This window comes from Plectropomus leopardus, chromosome 1 (genome assembly GCF_008729295.1).
Source record: "Plectropomus leopardus isolate mb chromosome 1, YSFRI_Pleo_2.0, whole genome shotgun sequence".
In the NCBI taxonomy this organism is placed as follows: Eukaryota; Metazoa; Chordata; class Actinopteri; order Perciformes; family Serranidae; genus Plectropomus; species Plectropomus leopardus.
In genome coordinates, this window is record NC_056463.1 from 25,333,234 (window position 1) to 25,355,380 (window position 22,147).

The following is a 22,147-nucleotide window of genomic DNA, read 5'->3' on the forward strand; positions in this document are numbered from 1 at the left end:
TGTAGATGATGCTATTAGTATTGATGGTTGTAAAAGGGCGATGGTTTGAGGACTGCCGACACATTCATGGTCCAGAATAGATCCGGTCTGAAAGTGATTGTCTGATCCATTACCCTTTATGAAGGAGGAGAGTGGAGGAGATGAGAGGCACTCCTCAATAGCAAACATCATCATCAATTTGCCAGCAGTATTTAGAGAAATCTATTTACCTTTGTGCTGAAGGGGCATGGATAATATCAAAAATCAGCAAATTTTTGATTTGGGATAAAAACACAGTGTTTGGAGAAAGCAATGAACAAAAAACAGGAACCATAAGCAAACATGAAGAATAAGAGCTAAGACATCTGTTTGAGTTTCTTTCTTTTTTTGGGGCTTTTTTGGCCTTTGATGGGCGATGGTTTGAGGACTGCCGACATAGCTGAGGATGGAGTCAAACCCGCAGCCGCTGCGGTGAGGACACAGCCTCTGTACTACTAACTGAGCTACTGGGTGTGCCAGTTGATTAGGTTTCTTAACATTTAACCAGATTTGCACTAGACAACAGTATACTATCTAACCATGCGGCTCAAGAAAGATTATAAAACACAAAGCGGAGGTCAGAGATGTGATATCATTAAAACAAAAATCTTGGGTCGTGGTCTGGTGTGTGTGTTTGTAGTGTGTATGTGTGTATGTGTGTCTGTGTGTGTGAGAGTGTCAAGGAGCTATAGTAGGAATAGGTTTAAGAGACAGGAAATAAATAAATGGATGAAAAAGGAAGGGAAGAACAGAGTTTTTCTGCTTGGGGTGGTTAATGGTGAACCATGTTTCAACCATTAAATGATATTTTGTGTCATCTTTATCTGCATTTAAAAATAAAGACGTTTCTGTTGAACTTCAATGTAATACAAGGTTTGTATGTCTAAGTAGAATGGTTGGGTGGTTTACCTCTTCACATACACTACTTTTACTTTTTCTCGCTTTCTCTGTGACCTTTAAAGGACATTTACAAAAACTGTATTTTGTATTAACCACTCAGAAGCAGTAAAAAAAATGCTACCTGTTCATCTCAAAGGCCACTAAAAGGTCACACTCAGATCCTGTGGCTCTCGTCAGTAGTTGGGCACTGACATTCTGTTTAGGCTGTAAGCTCCTTACAATTCAGATGTAAAACGAACAGTACATGGATCCCCATTTTGTGGGTGGCAAACATGTTTGGGTATTTTAGATGGAACAAGATTATGTGGCCAACACAGAGAGCTTTGTTGACTCAATTACAGTCGCAGAAGGACTACAGATGAAAACTTTTAAGAGCGCAAAGTCAGGAATTTGTCACCAGTTTAAGAAAACTGATTTGCCAACAGATATTAATACATCTTTTACATTTTATCATACAACATGGCTCGGAAAGGTTTTTATCTATAATCCAAATTTAAACATTATGTACACATAGAGAGACACAACTGGTGTTACAAGGTTTGTGCAGGACAGTGAAGTAATCTCAAGTGGCATCGAAGAGCTTTGCCCGCTCAAATCCCACTGATTAGTATCAGCAGTCATTAATTATGAGCGTCAGACTGGGTGATGTTCTCAGATGAAGCAGAACATGTTTGGCTGTGCAGCTCAACCCTCTAATGATGCTGGTAAACAGAAAGATAATTGTCCTTTAAGATGACTGGGGAAGTCATTCTAAAGGAATGTCACTGGGAGACTGAGAGTGCAGTGCGATCAGTGAACAACACAAAAATATACCAACAAACACAGCACGTATGTATGCATGTGCACATATACTTGCATGTACAGTATATAGCAAGGTAGAGAGACATGCTGTCCATTTTCTGATACAAAGACATCTGAATATAAGCAGATATACGCGCTTACCTGTAAAGTCGGTGTTGACAGGAAGGGTATCACTGGGAAACTGGTAGTAACTGTTTCCAGGGAATCTAGTTCCTCTGACAACAGGACTTTGTGGGTCAGAAAGAGAGACGTCTGTTCTCTCCACCTAAAAAACAATATTAATATTAATTATAGCTACAGCTATGAATTGTGGTTAGTTTGGTTTAGCATGTAATCAAAAGCTTTAATATGAAAATCTATGAAAATCATACACTTGTTACCTGAATTTTTCATTCAGAATCCCAATAAATAATATATTCTCCAAGTGCAGGGACACAACAGTATGAGTCTACAGCCAGGCTAGTGGCACTAAGAGGCTGTGCTTTGAGCCAAATGCTAACTGCAGCGTACTAACATGCCCTCAGTGACAACGTTAACATGCTGGTGTTTAAGAGGCATTTCACTGCTGGAAAGATAGCCTTTTAATAAGACTACGATGTCTATGCAGTAGAAAGATGCAAATACTTTTGAAACTAAAAAAAAGGATGCTTTTGCTCAAGAGGTAGAAAACCTACAACTACCAGAATGCACTGCACTGCACTGGACCAATAAAAGCTCCCGCCGGTGTATGATGTAATGTGAACTCATACGTGTGAAACAATGGTGGCTGGTGAGCAAGAAACAATCTCGTGTTCTAGTTGAATGGTAAGCTCAAACGTGCTCCTGAAAACATTTTCAGGTAAGAAATATATAATATATATATACCTCTCGGTTTGTATTTGAGCTGACCTACTTAGGTTTACTGTATGATCTCAGTTATCTCAGCCTCTGTTTTTACTGTACAGGATGCAGTACGGCGCTCACTTCCTGATCACAATTTCTCATATCAATTCAGTTCAATTTTATTTATAAATTTAGAATTCACAAAACACAGTCTGCCTCAGAGGGCTTTACAGCATACCACATCCCTCTGTCCTTAGATCCTCACACTGTCTAAGGAAAACTCCCCCCCCAAAAAAACCTATAACAGGAGTAAAAAAAAAAAAAAGGTAGAAACCTAAGGAAGAGCGACTTAGGAGGGATCACTCTTCCAGGACAGACAGACAGCTCAACACATTAATAAAATGTGTTTCACTCTCAACATTTAAGTTGACCAACAGGTAATACAGCAACATAATTCTCATTTATATTCAATCAAGCAATCATCTCACTGCAGGTCAAAGAGGTGAGAAAAAATTGAAGCACCAATAGAAACAATTCCTCACCCAGTAAGGACATGAGGCAGTTTACCCTTTGTAGAGCAAAAGGAAATTATAGGCTAGTTAATTTAATGCATTTAAATACTCTTACAGACCTGATATAGTGGTGGTGGTCCATTGAGTTGAACTGGGGGGTTCCAGTCTATCTGAATGGTGGTTTCATTTACTGGATGTAACTGAGGCGGAGACAGTCCTGTTGGAGCTGAGGACGAAAAGGAAGAAAATGAGACTGTATGCTACCTCAATGCAAATAAGAACTTTTTTTATCAGTTTTTCATATGTGGATTAGTTAACTGCCACCCTAATTGTATAACAGTGCTCTCAAAAACATTCTCATGGTGTAGTTGTAATAAAATGCTTTTGTCATTTTCATGTTTTTTTCCCCTCAGTCAAAACATGTCTTAAGCTCATTTCTCTCATACGTACTGTACTATATGTCTAAACTGCAAAAATGTCCAATTTTCATTTAACAGAGGGTCAATTTAATTTCCTTCTTTCACTTAGATGTTAAATTAAATGTCCCTTTGAAACATACTGGGCGCTATTTGAGCTGCAGCTTCAACATGTATAATAAATAAATCAGCCTGAGACTGGCTGATATGGTGAGAGGAGATATATAGGAATGGAGAGAGAAACATAGCAAGTGATGGACTGGTGTGGAGATGGGTAAGATGTGTGTGCATTAAGTGTCATTCCATCGTTGTGTTTCTGTGTGTGTGTTTCAGTAATGGTCTAAATGGTCTGTGGTAGGAGTAAATTAGCTCTCAGTGACATGCAAGCGGACCATCTTTAGTGTGAGTTCTAATAGAGCTCTTAAAAGGGAAGTGGACAGCTTGTCTTAGGCGGCTCATCTTGGCACATCAAACCATAAATTACTGCCAATCGATAGCTTACCAGTCTATTGAAATTGAGCTATGGTGACATTTAGAACACTGACACACACACACACATGCACATGCACTTTGTTTTAAACAACGGTGTACAGCTATGCTGTATAAGAAAACATTTTTTTGTTCAGCCACAGTCTGAATGTGTGTGTTTGTTTGTGTGTGTGTGTGTGTGTGCACGTGCGCACGCGTGCATGCGTTAGGGGCAGAGTAGTAGTAGGCAGGTAGACAATAATGCAAAAATGTAGCTGCTTCAAGATAAAAGGAGCTGTTTCTGACATTGAGATGATCCCAAGTCTGAGCCGGGATTGTCTGCACATGGCTCTCAACATGGAGGTGGCTGAGCCAGCAGCTAGCAGCTAACAGTGCTAACAGAGTAAACAGTGCTAACCCAGTAAGCTGTTTTAACAACAGCAACAAACAGGGGGGGGGGGGGGGGGGGGGGGGGTGGATGCCATTTCTCCACTATATCTTTACATGGTAAATAGTTGTCTGCTGCTCTACTGATGTTCTGAGTACTGTATACAGATTTATAGTAGAGAAATTATTGTGGCATTGTTTCTCTATCTGTGGTCGACCTTTATCTTGTGAGCAACTAAACCCCTTAGTATCTGTACATGAGGCACCACAAGCCTCTCACTGTATCAGGGGGCAAGCCAGGTTTCCTGGCAAAATGGACCACGCTCTGCTGGTTTTGAGGTTTGATCAAGCTGGACTGACCTTAGTGAACTGGAGGGTTCCTGGGTGAGATCTGACTGTGTGACTTGAGTGTTACTGAAGTTATTATACCTGATTCACTCACCCTAGTAGAGCTATTGTCACCTGTGATGGCTGGACATCAGTGAACAGGAAAGTGTGTAACTCACTTCACCAAGAAGGATTTTTCTTTTTCAAGATTACTCTGGTTCTTATTTGTCAATATTGTCAACATTAATGATGATAATTTCGCTTTAACAGTAGAAATTTGACTAAATGTTCTTCCTGCTGGACTTTCATGTCTGTGTGATTTGAGTAAAAAGTTCAAAGTGAACGAGACACTGAGTGGGTCTCATGCAAAAACTCTCTGTATGAACAGATTTATTAAGTAGCAAGTATAAACATTTGCTCATTTTCTTATATCTGAAATTGTCTATTAAGAACAAATGGACATTCATGAGTATTATTACAGAATGCACCGTAACACTCCAACAGCATAATGAAAAATTGTTGTCCAGAGGAACACTGTCTGCTCCTGTTTTTAAGACATTAATCTCAGGTATTTAGTTATTTTTTGTTTTATTTATTTATTCAGTAAGTTATTTAGTATTTTGTAACTCTTTTGTACACTGTGGGGCCTGAGTGACTAGTTTTGTTCTCTTCATGTGTACACATGCTCTGAATGACAATAAATGAACACTGAACCTTAAAATCACACAATTCTTTAGCAAAATGTTAATGTCAAGTTAATGTTAAAAGTTAATGTCAAACCATTTATTCATTATTCCTATCATGGCTAAGTTCTGCATTAATAGTGAACTGACAACTGCAATAATACAGGGTCCCTACAGCTTAAGGCAGGTGGGATTTAAGACTTTTTTCTAATGCTAGCTGGAATGAAATCTAAGACCAGTTTTACGATAACCAAAATTTAAGAAAAAAAATGAACCTACAAAAATTAGGGTTAGGGACAATTTGGCCCAATATTTATTGTAACAACAACAAAACATGACTTTTTGAGTTGAATGCACTTTTCTGTTGTTGTTTTTTTAAGTTGCCAATTACTTTGAGATTTTACTATGCAACATTAGAAAAAAATATCCTGCTTCCCACATCTTGGCATTTTTGAGACTTTTGAAGACTGATTTACATCGATATTTTAGTACCAGGTAAGGCCTTACTTTTAGATTACGAAATTCAATGCCTTTTAAGACTCTTTAAGGATCCGCACAAACCCTCTAGTATTTTAAATTTTATTTGGTAAAGGTATGCTTTTGATACTTCTGACAGCAAGAATTCAAACACTATTGTTTAAAATTGTTTAAACTCTGAAAGAGCAAGTACCACTTAAAAAAATACTGATTTAGGATAAATATCTGAAAATGTTAACGCATGAGGCCCAAGACTGTTATAAATGGGCAGCTCAACTGTGTACCAATGACAAAAAATTGCATTCCTCCATTAATTTATTATTTTTTTCTCACAAATATTATGCCCTGCTTTTACTGGACAGCAACCAGTCTTCTATCCACTGAACTTGCAAATTAGAGAAGAACAAAAAACTTTGGCAGACTTCAAAAGGTATATTAGCTTGTGTGGGTATTAGTTTGTTAGTGTGTGTTGTGTCATATGAGACAGTTCCTGGTCTACTGATCGATGGGATTACAATGTGCTGTCCTGTATTCTTTGCGTATCATGTATCCATTTATTGTATCAGCTTGTTAATCCACTGAAATGTACTTAACACTATGACACATTCAGTTTGACGAAAGCCACTTGCCGAATCATGCGTGTGCTCAAACACATACATGTGCACCCACACGCAAGGTTAACAGTCCAACAGAAAGGTTAATTTTAGCTGCCGACATGGTAATGAAGCAGCTAAATCATGGGCCAGCTCCCAGGAGCAATTGTGCATGTGTGTGTGTTTTCTGTTTTTACAGCGACTGACATGTCTTAACAGGCTCTTAGCGTACAGTTACACCACGCACACAAGCACACCACTTATTGACATCACGATCCCTTGCCATGCATATTTCTCTCCTCAAGAAGGGCCTCAGGCCAATTATGCGTAAATCAATAAAGTTCCTGTTCTGTTGAGTGGTGTTACAGTGTGAGTGTGTATGTGTGTATGTCTCTCTGTGTGTATGTCTTGTAGAACAAGCCTTTATGGATGTAGGATACATAAAACATCACCATCAGCCCCTGATTAGCCACTCACTTTACGTCTTGATCGATAACTTTGTGGAAAGACACACACATTGAAACAATTGCGAATGCATCCACACACATGGACAGCGAGCTCTTTCCTTGTGTCGTTACGTCTGTCTCAATGTGCACGCTAATGTTCAGTCATGTGCTTTGGTGTAACTCCAGTGGTTTCGCAGATGCTCTCTGCTCACTTACAGCAGATGGTAGCTGGCTCTAATGGCCCAGCCTTATGTGTGGTAGATTTATCAGTGCATCAGGAGCACGCTCAAGTACACCCTACCAGGAGTGCCACTTGATGTGAGGATCATTTCCTCTGCAAACAGTTTCATTCAGGAGATATCACAATGTTCATTCCATGTCTGTAAAACACAATTTTAAGTTTAAAAACCTTTCGGGCAAAACGTGCAGAAGCTTTCAGTTTTTCTACAGATTTTTACTAAAAACTTGGGGTCAAAAGAGGCTAAAATTTGTGGAGAAAAAAATCTACTATATTTAGCTCATAATAAATGTAGATTGCTTTAGCAGAAATAATAAAATAAATCAAAACTTCTTTTATTTTTTATACTACGACCGTTTGGATGTCTCTCAGCAGGGTAAAACTTTTGATTCTGATGTCACAGAAACTGACATATAAAACTAAACTAAAATGAAATTAAATATGTAACTTGCAATTCTGATCAGAGAAATTCATTTTAAGATATTCAGACTTTCTGACTGTAAATCACTGAAGTATGGTTTTTAATATGCTCGCCTAAAACCTAAATAACTGTCGGAATAGGGCAAGAGCAAGCAAAAACCTGTATGGTGTTTAAAAAGTACATAAATAAGAAAAAACATTTTAGAAATATCCTAGCATGGCACATAGAAATAGTTTAAAAAAATGAAGTGAACAGCTTTTTTAGAACTTTCTTTTATGAAGTGATTACAGCTCATCTGTTCCCTTCTGTTGATAGGTTACAGAGGCAAAACTGTTTAAACACACTAACAGGGTATGCCTGATATCTTAGGCTGTGCTATAAAAATGATAATGAAATATTTCCTGTGAACTCTCAAGATGATTTTAAACCGAATGAGAAAAAAACGATCGAACGACAGAAGCTCAACACCCAGTGGAGCAGCACATGCTATGCAAATAGTTTTGAGATTAAAAAAGAAATCTGCCAAACGGCATATGCCATTATCATTTCTTATAGTTGAAACAAGGGACATCTTTGGCGTTGGATGAAACAAAATGGTGACAACAGATGTGGCTGTTAAAAATACATTCAAAAAGTCAACTGGGTACAATAAGCCATATTGTATTGTACTGTATTACAGTCGAGAGAAGTCTTTGGAATCACTTGAAATAAACATTGCCGCTGTGTCAACAGATGTAGCCATTAAAAGTACATTTAAAAAGTCCACCGATTACAATATGAAGTATCATTCATCACAATAAACACAAGGAAGGACTTTTTGAGAATTGTATGAAATGAAAATATTCGCTATGTCAACAGATGTAGCTGTTTAGAGAACGTTCAAAAGCTCAAATCCCTGAGCAAGTATTTATAGATGAAAGGGTTTTTTTTCCCACAACCACTCAGCGCATCCATTGTCTATTCACCTGAAAGGATAAACAAAACAAAAACAAAACAGAAAAAGACATTAAGTGAGCAGGAAGAGGAGAGACCATGAGTGAACAGATGGAAAAGTGTGTTGGAGGGTCAGGTGTGTGTGTGTGTGTTTGTGTTTGCAATATGTATATTGCAGAGTGATTCATGTTCCTCTGCTGCCATGTGCTATTTTGTGTTTAAGTGAAAGTGCTAGATAGAGACAGAAGTAAAGGATGGATTCAGTGAAAAAGTGAAAAGCAACAGACTGCCAGAGGGAAACTGATAGATACAGTGAATAACAGTTCTGTAAGTGTGTGTGTGTGTGCGTGTGTGTGTGTGTTATCCTGCACTGATCAGTTCGTGCTCATCTCAGTCCCACAGATTTGTGCCTGAGTTATTAAACACATCTAATTCATTCTTCTTCTATAATGGTTATAAATCCAAAAGAGAGAGACATGCTGTATGTGTGTTTCTGTTACTGCGTGTGTGTTTGATTCATGGCCAGCAGGAAGTGTGAGCTACGCCACATTTTTCTCCTTGTAATTAACAGTAAATTGTTTTTACTGCCGCGCGCCATGAATATCCCCCCTGGTTAACACGACCAATGCTGTCGCCACTCAAGTGCCCGATGACTAACTGTGTGCTTTTGGATGCTTGTGTGCATATGTCAGAGGCTCGTTATGAGGAGGATACTGCACACTTTAATCATTCAATACTCCATGAAGGCAGTAACTGAACTGCTTATATGTATATCTATACATTGTATGGACAATATATTGGCACTCTAAGCATTCTCCTACTTTCATACTTATTTTTTCGCAAGCTGAGTACTGTTTTGATTGAACAAATTTTCCTTTTATTTTTTTTTCTCATATCCGCAATTTGTTCTTATTTTGTAAGTAACAGCTGAGTTTTGGAATTAACCAATGTTTTCTTATTTTTGCTCTTAAGAGAAAATTTATGTGGTCTAGTGGTCTAGAGCACTCTTACCAAGATAACAGAAAAACATATCATTCACAGGCCATAAAATTGTTGCCCAGCGCAAGCAAAAATAAGTTTTACATTTAAGGAACATTTTAAAAATACATGACTATAATTTAATCAAATGTATATAATGTTTCAGAGTAATGATATTCACTGGACTATTACTTTTCAGGGCTAAAGAAATACTACTATACTTGGTGCACTGATCCCTATTACTGTAATAACATGTAAATGTAAATGTAAATGTAAATAATCAGTTACTCTGTGTCCCTCTGTTGACCAGTGCAGACTACATTTACTCAAGTACTGTACTTAAGTACAAATCTGAGGTTACTTTTCCTGTACTTGAGTATTTTAATTTGATTCCCCTTTGTTCCTCTACTCCACTATACTTTAGAGAGATATATTGTAGATTTTACTACACTACTATTAACTGATAACTACTTTTCAAAATAAGTTTTCTGTGCACAAACCATATTAAAGCATACAAGTGCAGCTAAAACAAAAGTCGATTAATTAGAAAATTAACTGTGAGTTTGTGCATTCTTGTTTTGTTTTTACCTGCTGGTAGGGTCCGTCCTGTGCTTGGCAGACTGGAGATGCAACCTGCCTTTGTGCAGAGTGTAACAGTGAAGTTGTACACGTGGTATGGCCTCAGTCCTTTCGCTATATAAACAGGCTGTGACGATGGTCCCACCCTATGTAAGACCTGAAAGAGGCAGACAAAGAGGGAAATAAAACTTGATGATAAATGTTTTATCTAATAAGCAAGAGAGGAGAAGACAGACGAGCAAGAAACAGGAGTTATATACAGTGACCTCAGTAACTTAACTTCACCCACACACTCACACATCTGGATGGTTTGGTAGCTGTTCCTATGACCTGACAACTCATGCAATATGGCTGCATGATCTATTGTGTGATTCCTGAGACCGTCAGACTGCCATCATAATTAAACATAATCTTGTAGGATATCAGTGTTTTGAGTTGAGTTCTTGACATATCATATTAAATCACAATTCATTAAATTTTACTACTGCTTGCACTGACAAACTAGTTCAACAGCATTTACAAAAAAAAGAGAGAGACAAAGAAAGAGAGAGAGAGAGAGAGAGAGAGAGAGAGAGAGAGAGAGAGAGAGAGAGAGAGAGAGAGAGAGAGAGAGAAGTATAGAAATGACTTCCTTGACTTCTATCCACTGGCATAACCTTTTTACTCAGTTGAAAGCTTTAAAGTTGTTCAGTTGTCCTGCTCATTACATTACGCACATGGGCATACTGCTATGTGTGTACATTTTACCTGACTGATTACAGGAGGAGCATAGGGATTGTTGGTCTGTTCAGTGAGCAAGTTGACCCGATATTCTGTGACCTGTCCTCGGGCAATGATCCCTTGACCCTCAGTAGAGCTCCATGAAACTTTGAGACTGGTGGATGACACTGCCGACACTTCTGGAGGAGCCATCAACTCTGGGACTGAGGACAAATACACATCACACACTATGTATAGCCATTCTTTAAAGTAATAATTAACCAATCCCTAGCAAATCATTTATGCATGTTTGTAAATGACAATTGAATCACTTGTTGCGACACAAGTCTGTTGAAGAACATAGAACGAAATAATAATTAACAAATCCATGAATATTGTAATAAATTTTCAAAAATTTCAGAATACATTACATAAAAAGGGATAGAAGATGAAGTGAAGCACAGGCCCCTTGCATACAGTTAATTAACACTGAGCTAGCAAAACACCATTTTCTCTTACCTGTTTCAAATTGGTTTATCTATAACATAACATATTCATTTACAAGTTACGCAGACAACAATTAATGTTGCCAATGTGCCAAATTCGCAGTGGGCAGAAGGACAGCAGAGAGAAAAAGAAAAACTAGAATTTTTGGACTGCAAGTTACAGGTCCTGACTGACAAAGTGCATTCCTGGCAGTATTTGACAGTATTTGGGTCAGAACTTGGGTGCCTCAAACCTATAACTTGAAATAAATAAGTGCAAACAGCACAGAAGCACCAAGACGCTACTTGCTTGATAACGTTCCACCGTTTGCAGTTGCTTTGAGATTTACATGGTTTCTTTTTGTCTTTGTGCATACTTGCTGCAAAAGCGGTGCAATTGCCTTTTGTGAATACGCCCACATGATCAACACAGTTAAAATAGCATCAAGGTAAACCTGTTTATACACACAAGGACTGAGAAAGTGAAATATCTATTGAGATCAGCTTCTAACAAGATTTTTTTAGTCAATAACGATGCATTCTCTCTTAGAAAATGTGTGCCTGACACTAATCTCTAATCTCTGAAATGTTAAGGTTCAGATTACTAAACTCTTTTGTCGATGTCTTAATATTTTTCGTTTTCATTTGACTGCCACTTAGTACATTCAAAATGAATCTTTTACAGTGAGTTAATTAAAAACAAATTACTAATTTAGACATGAAGACATATATTAAAAACCAAGACTTAGTGGATATTATGTGGATTTAATGGATTTAAGTATTCTATAATTCTATGATTTTGATAGCCACTATTACATGACAGATTAGAGAGAAGGACTCTTTTATTCTACTGTTGATGGCATCTAGCTGTGAAATATGCTGTGAAATGTGATTCACACTAGACATAACCACAGTCATATTCCTTCTTTCTAACACAGTGCACGTACATGCACAAACACTGACACACACTTCACATTTAAAATGGTGTTATCATATGCTTGTTATCCAGACACATAGCTTAGAGTGATGTTGGAGGCAATCGTTTAGTCCTAATGAGCCATATCATCTATTTGAAATTCAAATACCTTAATGAGTTTCCCCTCCCCCACACGGTTTTTATTTCCTCCCTCCTTCTTGTCTCTACATTCATTTTGATAAATGCCTGTTTTTTGTTTGTTTTTGGAGTTTTTTTTTAAATTTCATTTAATACAATTAAAGTTATTTTTTCATTACATCTGCCAGCAAAATACTCTGGTGGACAGATTTTGACCAAAACATCACTTGATTGCCTTACTCAGACCTCGGATTTCTGTCATCATTTTAAGCTGCATTATTCCGCTTGAGGAAAGACCAACACCACAGCAGCCTTTCAAAAGTGACTTTGGCTGAAAATATCAATCCTAAGCAACATGGCAATCAAATCTAATATTCCTTTGAACCCGAGATTGTCGCAATGGGAGAAACCAGCTTTAAAAAACAAAATTCAGCCAAAAAAAGACTTAGTAAAAATATTAACTTACAAAGTTACCTCCCTGAACTGAAATTGGAGTAGTAAACTGATTTAACAGCATTACTGAATAACATAAAGTCCAATTAACTAATTTAAGTTTAACTAGTATCATTAGCGATACAAACCTCCCTCCATTGTGCGTGCTGTGGTCCATTCCGATGTGACACTTCCTGCCATATTGATGCTAACAACTCTCATTTGATAGGTGGAAAATGCCTGCAGACCCTCTACAATGGCACTGCTCTCAGGGGGCGAAACTGTGCTCTTATTGGTTGGCTGTGCTTCTAGAGAAACACTTGGATCATGCCACCCAGCACTGGAGAACACTCTCCTTTCAACAGCAGGACTTGAATGGTTCTGTGTTTCCATCGGTCCACGAAGAAAGACCTCATACCTTGTGATAACGCCTGTGCAGAAAGAAAAATAGATTTTAAAAAAAGGAGTGAGTTTACAAGACATCAGCACTGATGACAACAAGGAAAGCAAACATCAAACTGTTATTTTAAAAAAATTAAACAAGGGAAGCAACAGGTACAGTTATAGGAATTGTTAAGGGAACACCATAAGGTTTCTATTCTTTATTCTAGCTCAACCTTTATTGAATTCAAAGTGCCAATTCAGCCCGTTTATGATAAAAGAGTCAAAACATCAGTATTAGAAAATGACGCCCTGCTTAAGACTCTTATATACTGTCAATAGTTTGTTAATTTTTTTTAATACAGTTATGATATTTTAAGGAAAATCGAACTAAAATTTTTGGCCCTGTATTAGGAAATAGGCTGATAATGACAAAATCCTGGCTAGTTCTGCTTAGCTTCCTGGTGGAAACCAGACTGTTGTCCTCGTCTTTCATTCTCTATTCTACTTGTTAATTATTATGGACAGAGCAGGCAACTCCAAAATACAAAAAGAGACTTACAAAACCACTATGGAATAGATGAGAGTCCAAATGTTGTTGTAGTATTTAACACAAATAAAAAAAAATTGGACATTGCATTATCCAATCATTCTGCTTTTAGTGTTTGAGTTTTAAATTACTAGAATGAACCATGTTTCTAGGTGAAACTACATCAGCTAATTCAGGGAAAATGACAGGGTAGGCCAAGTCAAGGAAACAAACTCAGATCATAAAAGGTCAGGTCTGTTGAGTCCAGTTGGGAGTTACATCAACCATTCTTAATAACAATAATAACCTGGTGACATTGAAAATAGGGGAAGGAGATGTAGAAAAACATGTGGAACAAGTCTTATTATGACACTAGGAGGGAGAAAGATTAACAGAGAGAGAGAAAAAAAAGACAAAGAGAGAGAGAAACCTAGGTTACAGGGCTTTGTATGACACTGAGCCTTAGAGCCATTACAAAGCTCTCTGGATTTACCAAAGGCAGTTCCAGTTCAGTGCGCATTTCTCTGTGTGTGTGTGTGTGTGTGTATGTATGTGTGTGTGTGTGTGTGTGTTGGTGTTAGTTGATTCTTATTCTCCTTCAGTGACACCACCCTAAAAGCCATGCTACTAGGCAAGTGTTTCATGTTAGTTAAATGTGTGTGTTGTGTGTGTGTGTGTGTGTGTGTGTGTGTGTGTGTGTGTGTGTGTGAGAATGTATGACTATCCTTCTGTATTATTTATTCTGACATGGGCATGAATAACATATATATTTGTTATGTCATGTAATTGTTATATGCTTCTAATGAACACACAGTGTACATGTGCTCATTTTAAATTGCACAGAGTGGTAATGTGTGAACAGTTTGCTGCATTTGTACATGTTTTTTTGGTATTTCTACATAAGCTGCAAAGTGTACATGTGTATGTTTGTGATCCTACCATTTGGCTGACTGGGGGGCTCCCAGGAGTCGTCCAGTGTAAGAGGTCCTGGAGGAGTGTATCGGGTAGGGGGTTGGGTTTGGGGGGGGGCAGAGGCTGTCAGTAGAGACAGGGGTGGGGTAGAAGTGCATCCCCCTGAAGAGCACGCCTGTAGACAAGGTTAGGATTTAATTATTTTCATGTTGTAGACTGTACATGCTATAAATGCACATTGGCTGTTGCTCATGCATACTTGCTAATCCTTCTGAAAGCACACTTAGACACATATCTTATTTTATTGGGAGCGAGGATATACAATACATATAGGCTATATTTTGCAAAGAGATGCAGGCACTAAAACACACTGAAGCTGTTTGTCCCACCTACCTCCAGTATGACAGTGTATTGGGTGAAGGGCTTTAGACTGCTTGCCACAGCTTCTGTAGATAAGCCTGTGTAGTGAATGACAGGCTCTGCTCCACTGGACTCCATGGAAGATAGCACAAACCTGTGGGAGACAAAAAAATGTGATAATAAATTCCTATTTTCTTAATTTTTCCATCTCTCTCTCTATCACTCTGATAGGTATGTTCAGTTAAAACCTAGTGCTGGGATATCACAAGGGCCTAGGGGCTAAACGTGTGAACTTCAATGTGCAAATGTCCCAGGTTTCAATAGTAGGCAGCAGTTCAGATGTCCAGATTATTATTGCAGGTCATCCCCCTCTTTCTCCCCACATTCTCTAACTGCCTATCAACATTACACTTTGGCTTAAATGTCCAGTGTGTAGAAATTAGGGGCATCTATTGGCAGAAATGGTATGTAATACTCATCGATGTGTTTCATTAGTTTATAATCGCCTAAAAATAAGAATTGTTTCATTTTTGTTACCTTAGAATGATATCTGCATAAGTAGCGGGTCCTTTCCTCTGGAGTCTGTCATGTTGTTTCTACAGTAGCCCACAACGGACAAATCGAACACTGGCTCTAGATAGGGCCATTTGCATTTTCACATCAGCCACTGTAGTTATCTTACACACATGGCAGACAGTATAAGTTTAAATTATGCAACCTCAGAACAAGATGCCACAAATTCATACACAGTGGACCTTTAAAATATCCCCAAATCTTCTTAAGAACTCATAAAACTAGAGCTTATCTACCCATCCTGTTTTAAACTGTCCATGTTTCTCTCTTTACCTTCAAACTTGAGTGATCCTTTTCATCCCTACTCATACGTCTATCCTCAATGTCTTCCCATTATTTATAATTTCCCTCAGTATCCTACTCTATCATACCAGTGATTAAAACTCCCAATTTCATCTATATCCTCTTTTTTCTCTCATTTTATATTGAATCTTGAGAAAAAAAAAGTTCAAGGTGGATAAGATCTTGTCTTTTGCTCCTTCCCCTTATCCAGTTCAACTCTCTGACAACTGTACATACTGTATATCCTTTATGTATACATTGTCCCACTCTTCCCTCCTGTATCCATAAAACCTTAACTTGGTTGCGCTCTATTTCTGCTGTTTCTCCTCTATATTTTTTCCTTTAATTTTCATATCATGGGCTTGACCAAACTGTAGCTTTCTGAGTCCCCTTTTTTCCATTTTACTTCACTGTCAGCAATCTCACCATTTTATGTGAATGGATTAACAATTCTGAATGTTTTGTAACAAATTATAATACCAATAGGGGTTCCTATTCAACAGGTCAGTCATCCTAGTTGGTTGATTTTAGAACATGTGCCCTCAAGCTGTACCTGTGTGCTATAAGATGAATGATTTACGTTGATCATTACAATGTTTTGGCAAGTCAACTTCAGTCAGTACCACAACATAAAGTACTGGTAAAGAAACTGGAAATTATTTCTTACTTTGAAGGACAACAAGTTCGAGTGCAACTAAATCTGAATTTTGACTTCAGTCCAGGGTGCCCTGGCTCTTATTCTTCCCCTCCTTGCTTACCTATCCACTGGGCCTGTATCATTTCGTGGTGTGCTCCAGTTAAAGCTAGCTGTGGTTGGACCAGGTCGCCCCACAAGGTTTAAATGGAGCTGTTCTGCTTCTGGCGGAGCACCCAAAGTTTGGTATGAGGCTGATGCACTTATTGTCGACCCAGCCACATTAGCTGTTACAAGCCAGTAAGAGTAGTTGGTGTAGGGAAATAAACCAGTGTCTTCAAATGATTCAGGGCCTGAAAAGGGGGGCAGAAGGGAGAGTGGTTAGGAAATGAGTTTGAAAAAAAAATGTTTGTTTCATGTATTTGAAAGAGAAAAAAGGGGAATAATCTGCTTTCTTACTGAAAGGATAGTGACTTTGGATGCTCTGCACTGACTGTCCATCTCTGATGACTGTGTAGTTGAGTCTGTTTGAGTTTGGGGAGTCAGGCGGATGCCAAGAGAGACGAATGGAAGAATAACTGAGAGCAAGACCTACTGGTGCAGGTTGCTGAGATGGCGCTACAAAGACAGAGACAAAAACAAAGTTAGAGATAAACAGTGATAGGTATAAACTAAACAGATTAAATCACACAGAATTACAGGAACAGCTTATAATTAGAGTGTATTGTCTTTGTGTAAATGTGTTACTACTGGCAAAAAAAACAGCAAGTCAGCATGTAAAACAGACCTTTACTGCAGCCAAAGTGGTTCTCAGGGTTGAAATGACTCGCTCCAGGTTGACATATATCACACTTGTCTCCAGTTACCAGCAGCTTACACACACACACCCCTGAGTCTGGATGACATGATCCATTGACACTGCCCATCAGGTCACATGCGCATGGCTGGCATCTGGTCAAGCAAAGAAAAAAAAAAAAAGAAAAAAGAAAGAAATGATCACAAAGGCATTTTTACAGTCTACATTTTTCATTAATGGCTACACCTATGTGGCTGAAAATAAGATCAAAACACAGACTTTACCATCACCTTTTTAGACAGAGGTTTGACAGGAATTTGTACCTTTTGAATAGCTCGTGATTTTTTAAAGGTAAATCACAGAAATCAAAGTCATTCTCTCTTAATGAAAAAGGTAATCCCCTTACAAATTGTGACAAAAATGAGTCAACAAGATGCAGCGGTGAAACTTGTTATTTGTTGTGTAGTCTACTCAAACAACGAGAAACAGTCATGGCTGCCAGTCATGGAGACAGACAACTAATGTGCAAAGGAAAAGGTTGAAGCCACCCAACCATCAAGTGGATTGATAATGCCCAGTCACATAATGACCCCCACGACAGCAGTAGGCTCCTGTATTTTGAAACAGTCAATAAAGTCCACTAAACAGAAAAGCCGTCTGTTTCATTACTTTGATGTAATAAATACAAACGTGTCAATTAGATCAACAAACAATCTGCTTATTGTGATCAATTCGACGCAGATAAGCACGATCACTTTTTCCACTGTAGTGCTTTCACAAAAGTGCAAATACAGTAAACACTACAGCTTGGATGTGAATGATAGGCCATACATAGAAAAAAAAATGCATTTTGAAATGTATTAGCATTAATGCTCCAATGTCTAAAGAAAGCTTGTGACTGGGTCTGTGTGTCTGAAAGGTGTTGGGTCTTCACCTTAACACTGTGAGGGAGACCCTCAGGACCGTCTATCCCACCCACCATCATCCCCGAGCTATAAAACTAACTTCACGGAAAATGCATTACCCCTCAGAGATGCCAAAATCTGTATGTGAGTCTGTGTGTGTGAGTCTGACAGTGTATGTGTCTGGGTCACGAGTGTGGTGTTACCCTCACTGGGGCTGGGCAGCGGGTGATCATCCGGCCAGCCACCTCACACCTTTACACACAGTCATATGCACACAGACACACACACAATCACATGTGCTGGTTGGAGGATCTTTGGCTCACCCTCACATACACACACTGCACTGACATAGAGAGTATAAACCCTATTAGACACTGACACACATACAGACACAAACCATGTGTGTTTTTTCTTACACATACTCTACACACGCTCTGTCTCTCTCCCTCTCACACTCACACACACTGCTACACTTTCTTTATTGCTGTGTGAAAAGCCACAGCCTCTTAACGAGCCGCAAATTTGTCCTGTCAACTGGTGCTCAAACACACACACAGACACACACGCGCAAAAACACACAGGTACAACTACACACATACACCAAAAAATTCCACAGTGACTCGACCTTCACTCTACTTCCAAGGAGAAAGAAAACACCAAGATCACACCCATTCTCTCATTTTTCATCAGCCTCAAAGCACAGAATGTCTATGAAAGAGAGACAGACTCATTTATGTGTATTAAGTGATGTATAGCATGCTTACACAAACGAGCAACAGTGACATGCAGGGAAATGTGTAATAGTTAACATAAGAATGATCATGTGTCATGTAATAATTTTAGATAAGACTTTCAAAGATGTTTAGATCCCAGTAACACAAATCAAATGTTACTGTAGGTTTTAGAGTATTATACATACATATGTAATCCCTTGTAATAAAATTATGTGTGTAAGTGAATGTGTGTATGTGCCAATATCTAATCCCTCCAGACAGAATTACCGTCATATTTCCCTGTGATGAAGTTAACAGCGGTCAGCACTTCTCTGACCCGCTTCCCCATGGAGACACGTAGAGACACAGGACTACAACATCAGCCAACCACTCATACATCAATGTGTGTGTGTGTGTGTGTGTGTGTGTGTGTGTGTGTGTGTGTTAATTCATTTGTGCAAAGCCTATTGATCGAAAGGGGGAGGATAAATTACTTGATGATATTTAGATGAAGAAATCCTTATTATGGAGTGACTCTAGGCACAAGAAAAGCATTCAGCAGTAATAACCCAAGACTTAATTTTTCATTTTTCCAGCACAAGGAAAGAAAATAAGACAGGGAAAACTGAATTACAGAAGACAGACAAGGACAGAGCGGGAGAAAGAGACAGGAGCTGTATTTACCCAGAGACTGCACAATAAGGCAGCAACGAAGTCCCTTCTTAATGCCGCCTTTACACTTTTACACTGAACCAAACAACGGCCGTATCACGCTGCTCCAGTGTGTGATTTTAGACAGTATGCTGGCATCACAACTGATAAAGAGGCATGATGTGTAACATGACAACATCTGCCACTAGTGTGACATATAACAATCAGGTCAGCGGCACTTTCCTAACAAAAACATGATAGAAACAATCATTTACCATCCCTGTTTAATTGCAGTTGATCTTGTCTTCTGGTCTGAGAGTATGGAGTTCCCTCGTTGTTTCCACAATTTGCTGACATTTTTGGCTGCTGCTCTTTTTCTTTGAATTCCCAGCTAACTGCTGCTAGCTGCTTTTTAAATCTCCCAGCACTGGGTCGCTACGCTGCCGGATTCAGGGTGAGATGACTGTCCCTCCATTCTATAATTGTACTGTTTCTGAACAGTGATGAGGTGCAATAACGGTGTGAAATTCTTGCCTTGGACAGGCTGTGTAAAAGAGGCTAGAGAAACGTACAGACTTATCACGTTGGTAAAAATTATAGGTCTGGCATAAGTTCAGGTAATGCGTGCTTTTACAAGATTTGTGCCTTTTCCGATCTTGCAATATTTCTTTACCACTGTTACTTTCTTCCCCATCCATCTTCTTTTCACTCATATTCAAATTATTCTACCCTTTCTTTCCCAATGCCGTCTTCCTTGATCTCTTTGTAAACTCTTTATCACTTTGTTGTTTTTTTCTCCCTCCTTCCATCGCTCCATCTCTCTCTGCTGTGAGGAGATCTCAGCCACAGCCTGAACACAGGGGAATATAGCTATCAGGCAAGGTCAGCTAACACACACACACACACACACACACACACACACACACACACACACACAGTGGACCACTAGTCAAACAGTTTGTGGATCATCTATCTGCTATGACACCCTGTTGTGTGGAACTTATGTGTGTGCGTACCAGTGCTGCACAGGATGTAATGTGCACAGTTACATTTGTGTATGCATGTTTTAAGTTGTGTGTGTGGCGCTGTGTGTGTGTGAGATAGCCTGCAGGTAGAGACATGAGTGGTAAAGGTCAAAGCAGCTCTTAACTCATGTAAGTCATATGTCTGCCAACTAATCTGTAAACTGTCCTTACAGAGACTGCACCTGCTGGTGTGTGTGCTTGTTGGTGGAGCTGCATGCGTATTTGTGTGTTTGTGCATGCGCATGTGGTGCAATTAATGGATAAAAGCTTTACAGGCTGTATGACCTGCAGATATGGTGTTCATCTGGGTGTACGTGTGTGTAATTGACTTTCTGTGAGTTACCTGCCCAGGCCAGGGTTGAATCCAAAGAACATCTCACGACACTCGTCACAGCGTCGCCCTCCCACTGAGGGATGAGCACACACACACTGTCCAGTCTGGCTCTCACATCCACGCTGCGATGCTCCCATTGGATGGCAGTCACACTCCGCACACATACTTTGATTTGGGGAGAGGTAGAAGCCTGGACAGAGACAGAAATAACATTTAAAAAACATCATTTATCTGATTGCTTGTCTGTCACTTTATCAATCTGCCTACAAGTAAGGGCTGGGCAATATAATATTGATGTTGTAATGTGAGACTACAGTCCTAGGTTTTGGATTTCATATTTAAATTTTTAGTTCATCTAACTTAATGTTAAATTAAATAAGATTAATATAAAGTTTAAGTTAACTTAAAGTTTTCTTTTCCTGGTTTTTAAGGCTACATTGCAGTGAAGTGATATAGTTTTCTGAGCTTACCAGTAAGTATTTGCTGTTGTAGGATTTGATTGGGCCATTACATTGACTTCTGAGGATTATTTAACACAAATCTCATTGTGTGAATATTTTGTGAAAGCACCAATAGTCAACCCCAAAATATCACAGCAATATCAACATCAAGGTATTTGGTCAAAAATATTGTGATATTTGATTACCTTTGTATCGCCCAGCCCTATCATAAGTGTATTACGTCCATAAACATTTCATTGCATTGCTGACTGCATGTTAACTTGCATATGACAAATAAATAAACAAATCTAAAAGTGTATTTTTTATTCTAAGTTTCTTCTCTTTTTCTCTTTGTCCTTGCTTTGATGTAGCATTTATTTTCATTTGGTGACTCCTGAAATCACAACTCAAAACATCTGTTTTTTCTAATGTCCAGGTTGTGGTCTGCAAAATTCTTACATTTAACTTTGTATGTGGCTTCATTAAAAGTATTCACTGATCACTCTTAATGTGGCACATAATGGATTTTTTAATACATTTTTTATTCAGTTGGCAAGTAGCAATGGGTTGAAAGAACCTCATATGTATATGTACTATGAACAAGTCATCAAACATGTTGAATATTTTAAGGAGTGTCTGGTGTGTTCTCTTTTTTGACAATATCTAATTATATAGTGTTTTAAGTGTTCTATATAAAATTCCTCATATTGCAAAAGGTGAATGAGAGGCTGATTTTGGATGCTGCCTGATACAATCCTGAGACAAATCCTGAGACATCCTGAGACTCCTAATAAGCATTAAGGGGAGTTGCTTGCATTTATTTGTAATAAAATTGAACACAAAGCCAATAAGTGTGCGTGAAGCTACATTAAACACTCTGGGTTCTAAAGTATAAATCAATTCAGTTTATTTTTCCCAACGCCAACAGCGACTCATAATTATA

At 38.6% G+C, this 22,147-nt stretch overlaps 1 protein-coding gene across 1 annotated transcript in view; it reads right to left on the reverse strand.

The window, feature by feature from the left end:
* ush2a (Usher syndrome 2A (autosomal recessive, mild)) overlaps positions 1 to 22,147 on the reverse strand; it is a 230,540-nt gene that overhangs the window by 151,444 nt on the left and 56,949 nt on the right. Inside the window, 11 exon segments of the mRNA XM_042488321.1 lie at positions 1,861 to 1,984; positions 3,173 to 3,279; positions 10,009 to 10,156; positions 10,747 to 10,922; positions 12,819 to 13,100; positions 14,519 to 14,666; positions 14,885 to 15,005; positions 16,465 to 16,693; positions 16,800 to 16,958; positions 17,128 to 17,291; positions 20,774 to 20,954. Of these exon segments, the coding sequence (XP_042344255.1) occupies positions 1,861 to 1,984; positions 3,173 to 3,279; positions 10,009 to 10,156; positions 10,747 to 10,922; positions 12,819 to 13,100; positions 14,519 to 14,666; positions 14,885 to 15,005; positions 16,465 to 16,693; positions 16,800 to 16,958; positions 17,128 to 17,291; positions 20,774 to 20,954 (1,839 nt within the window).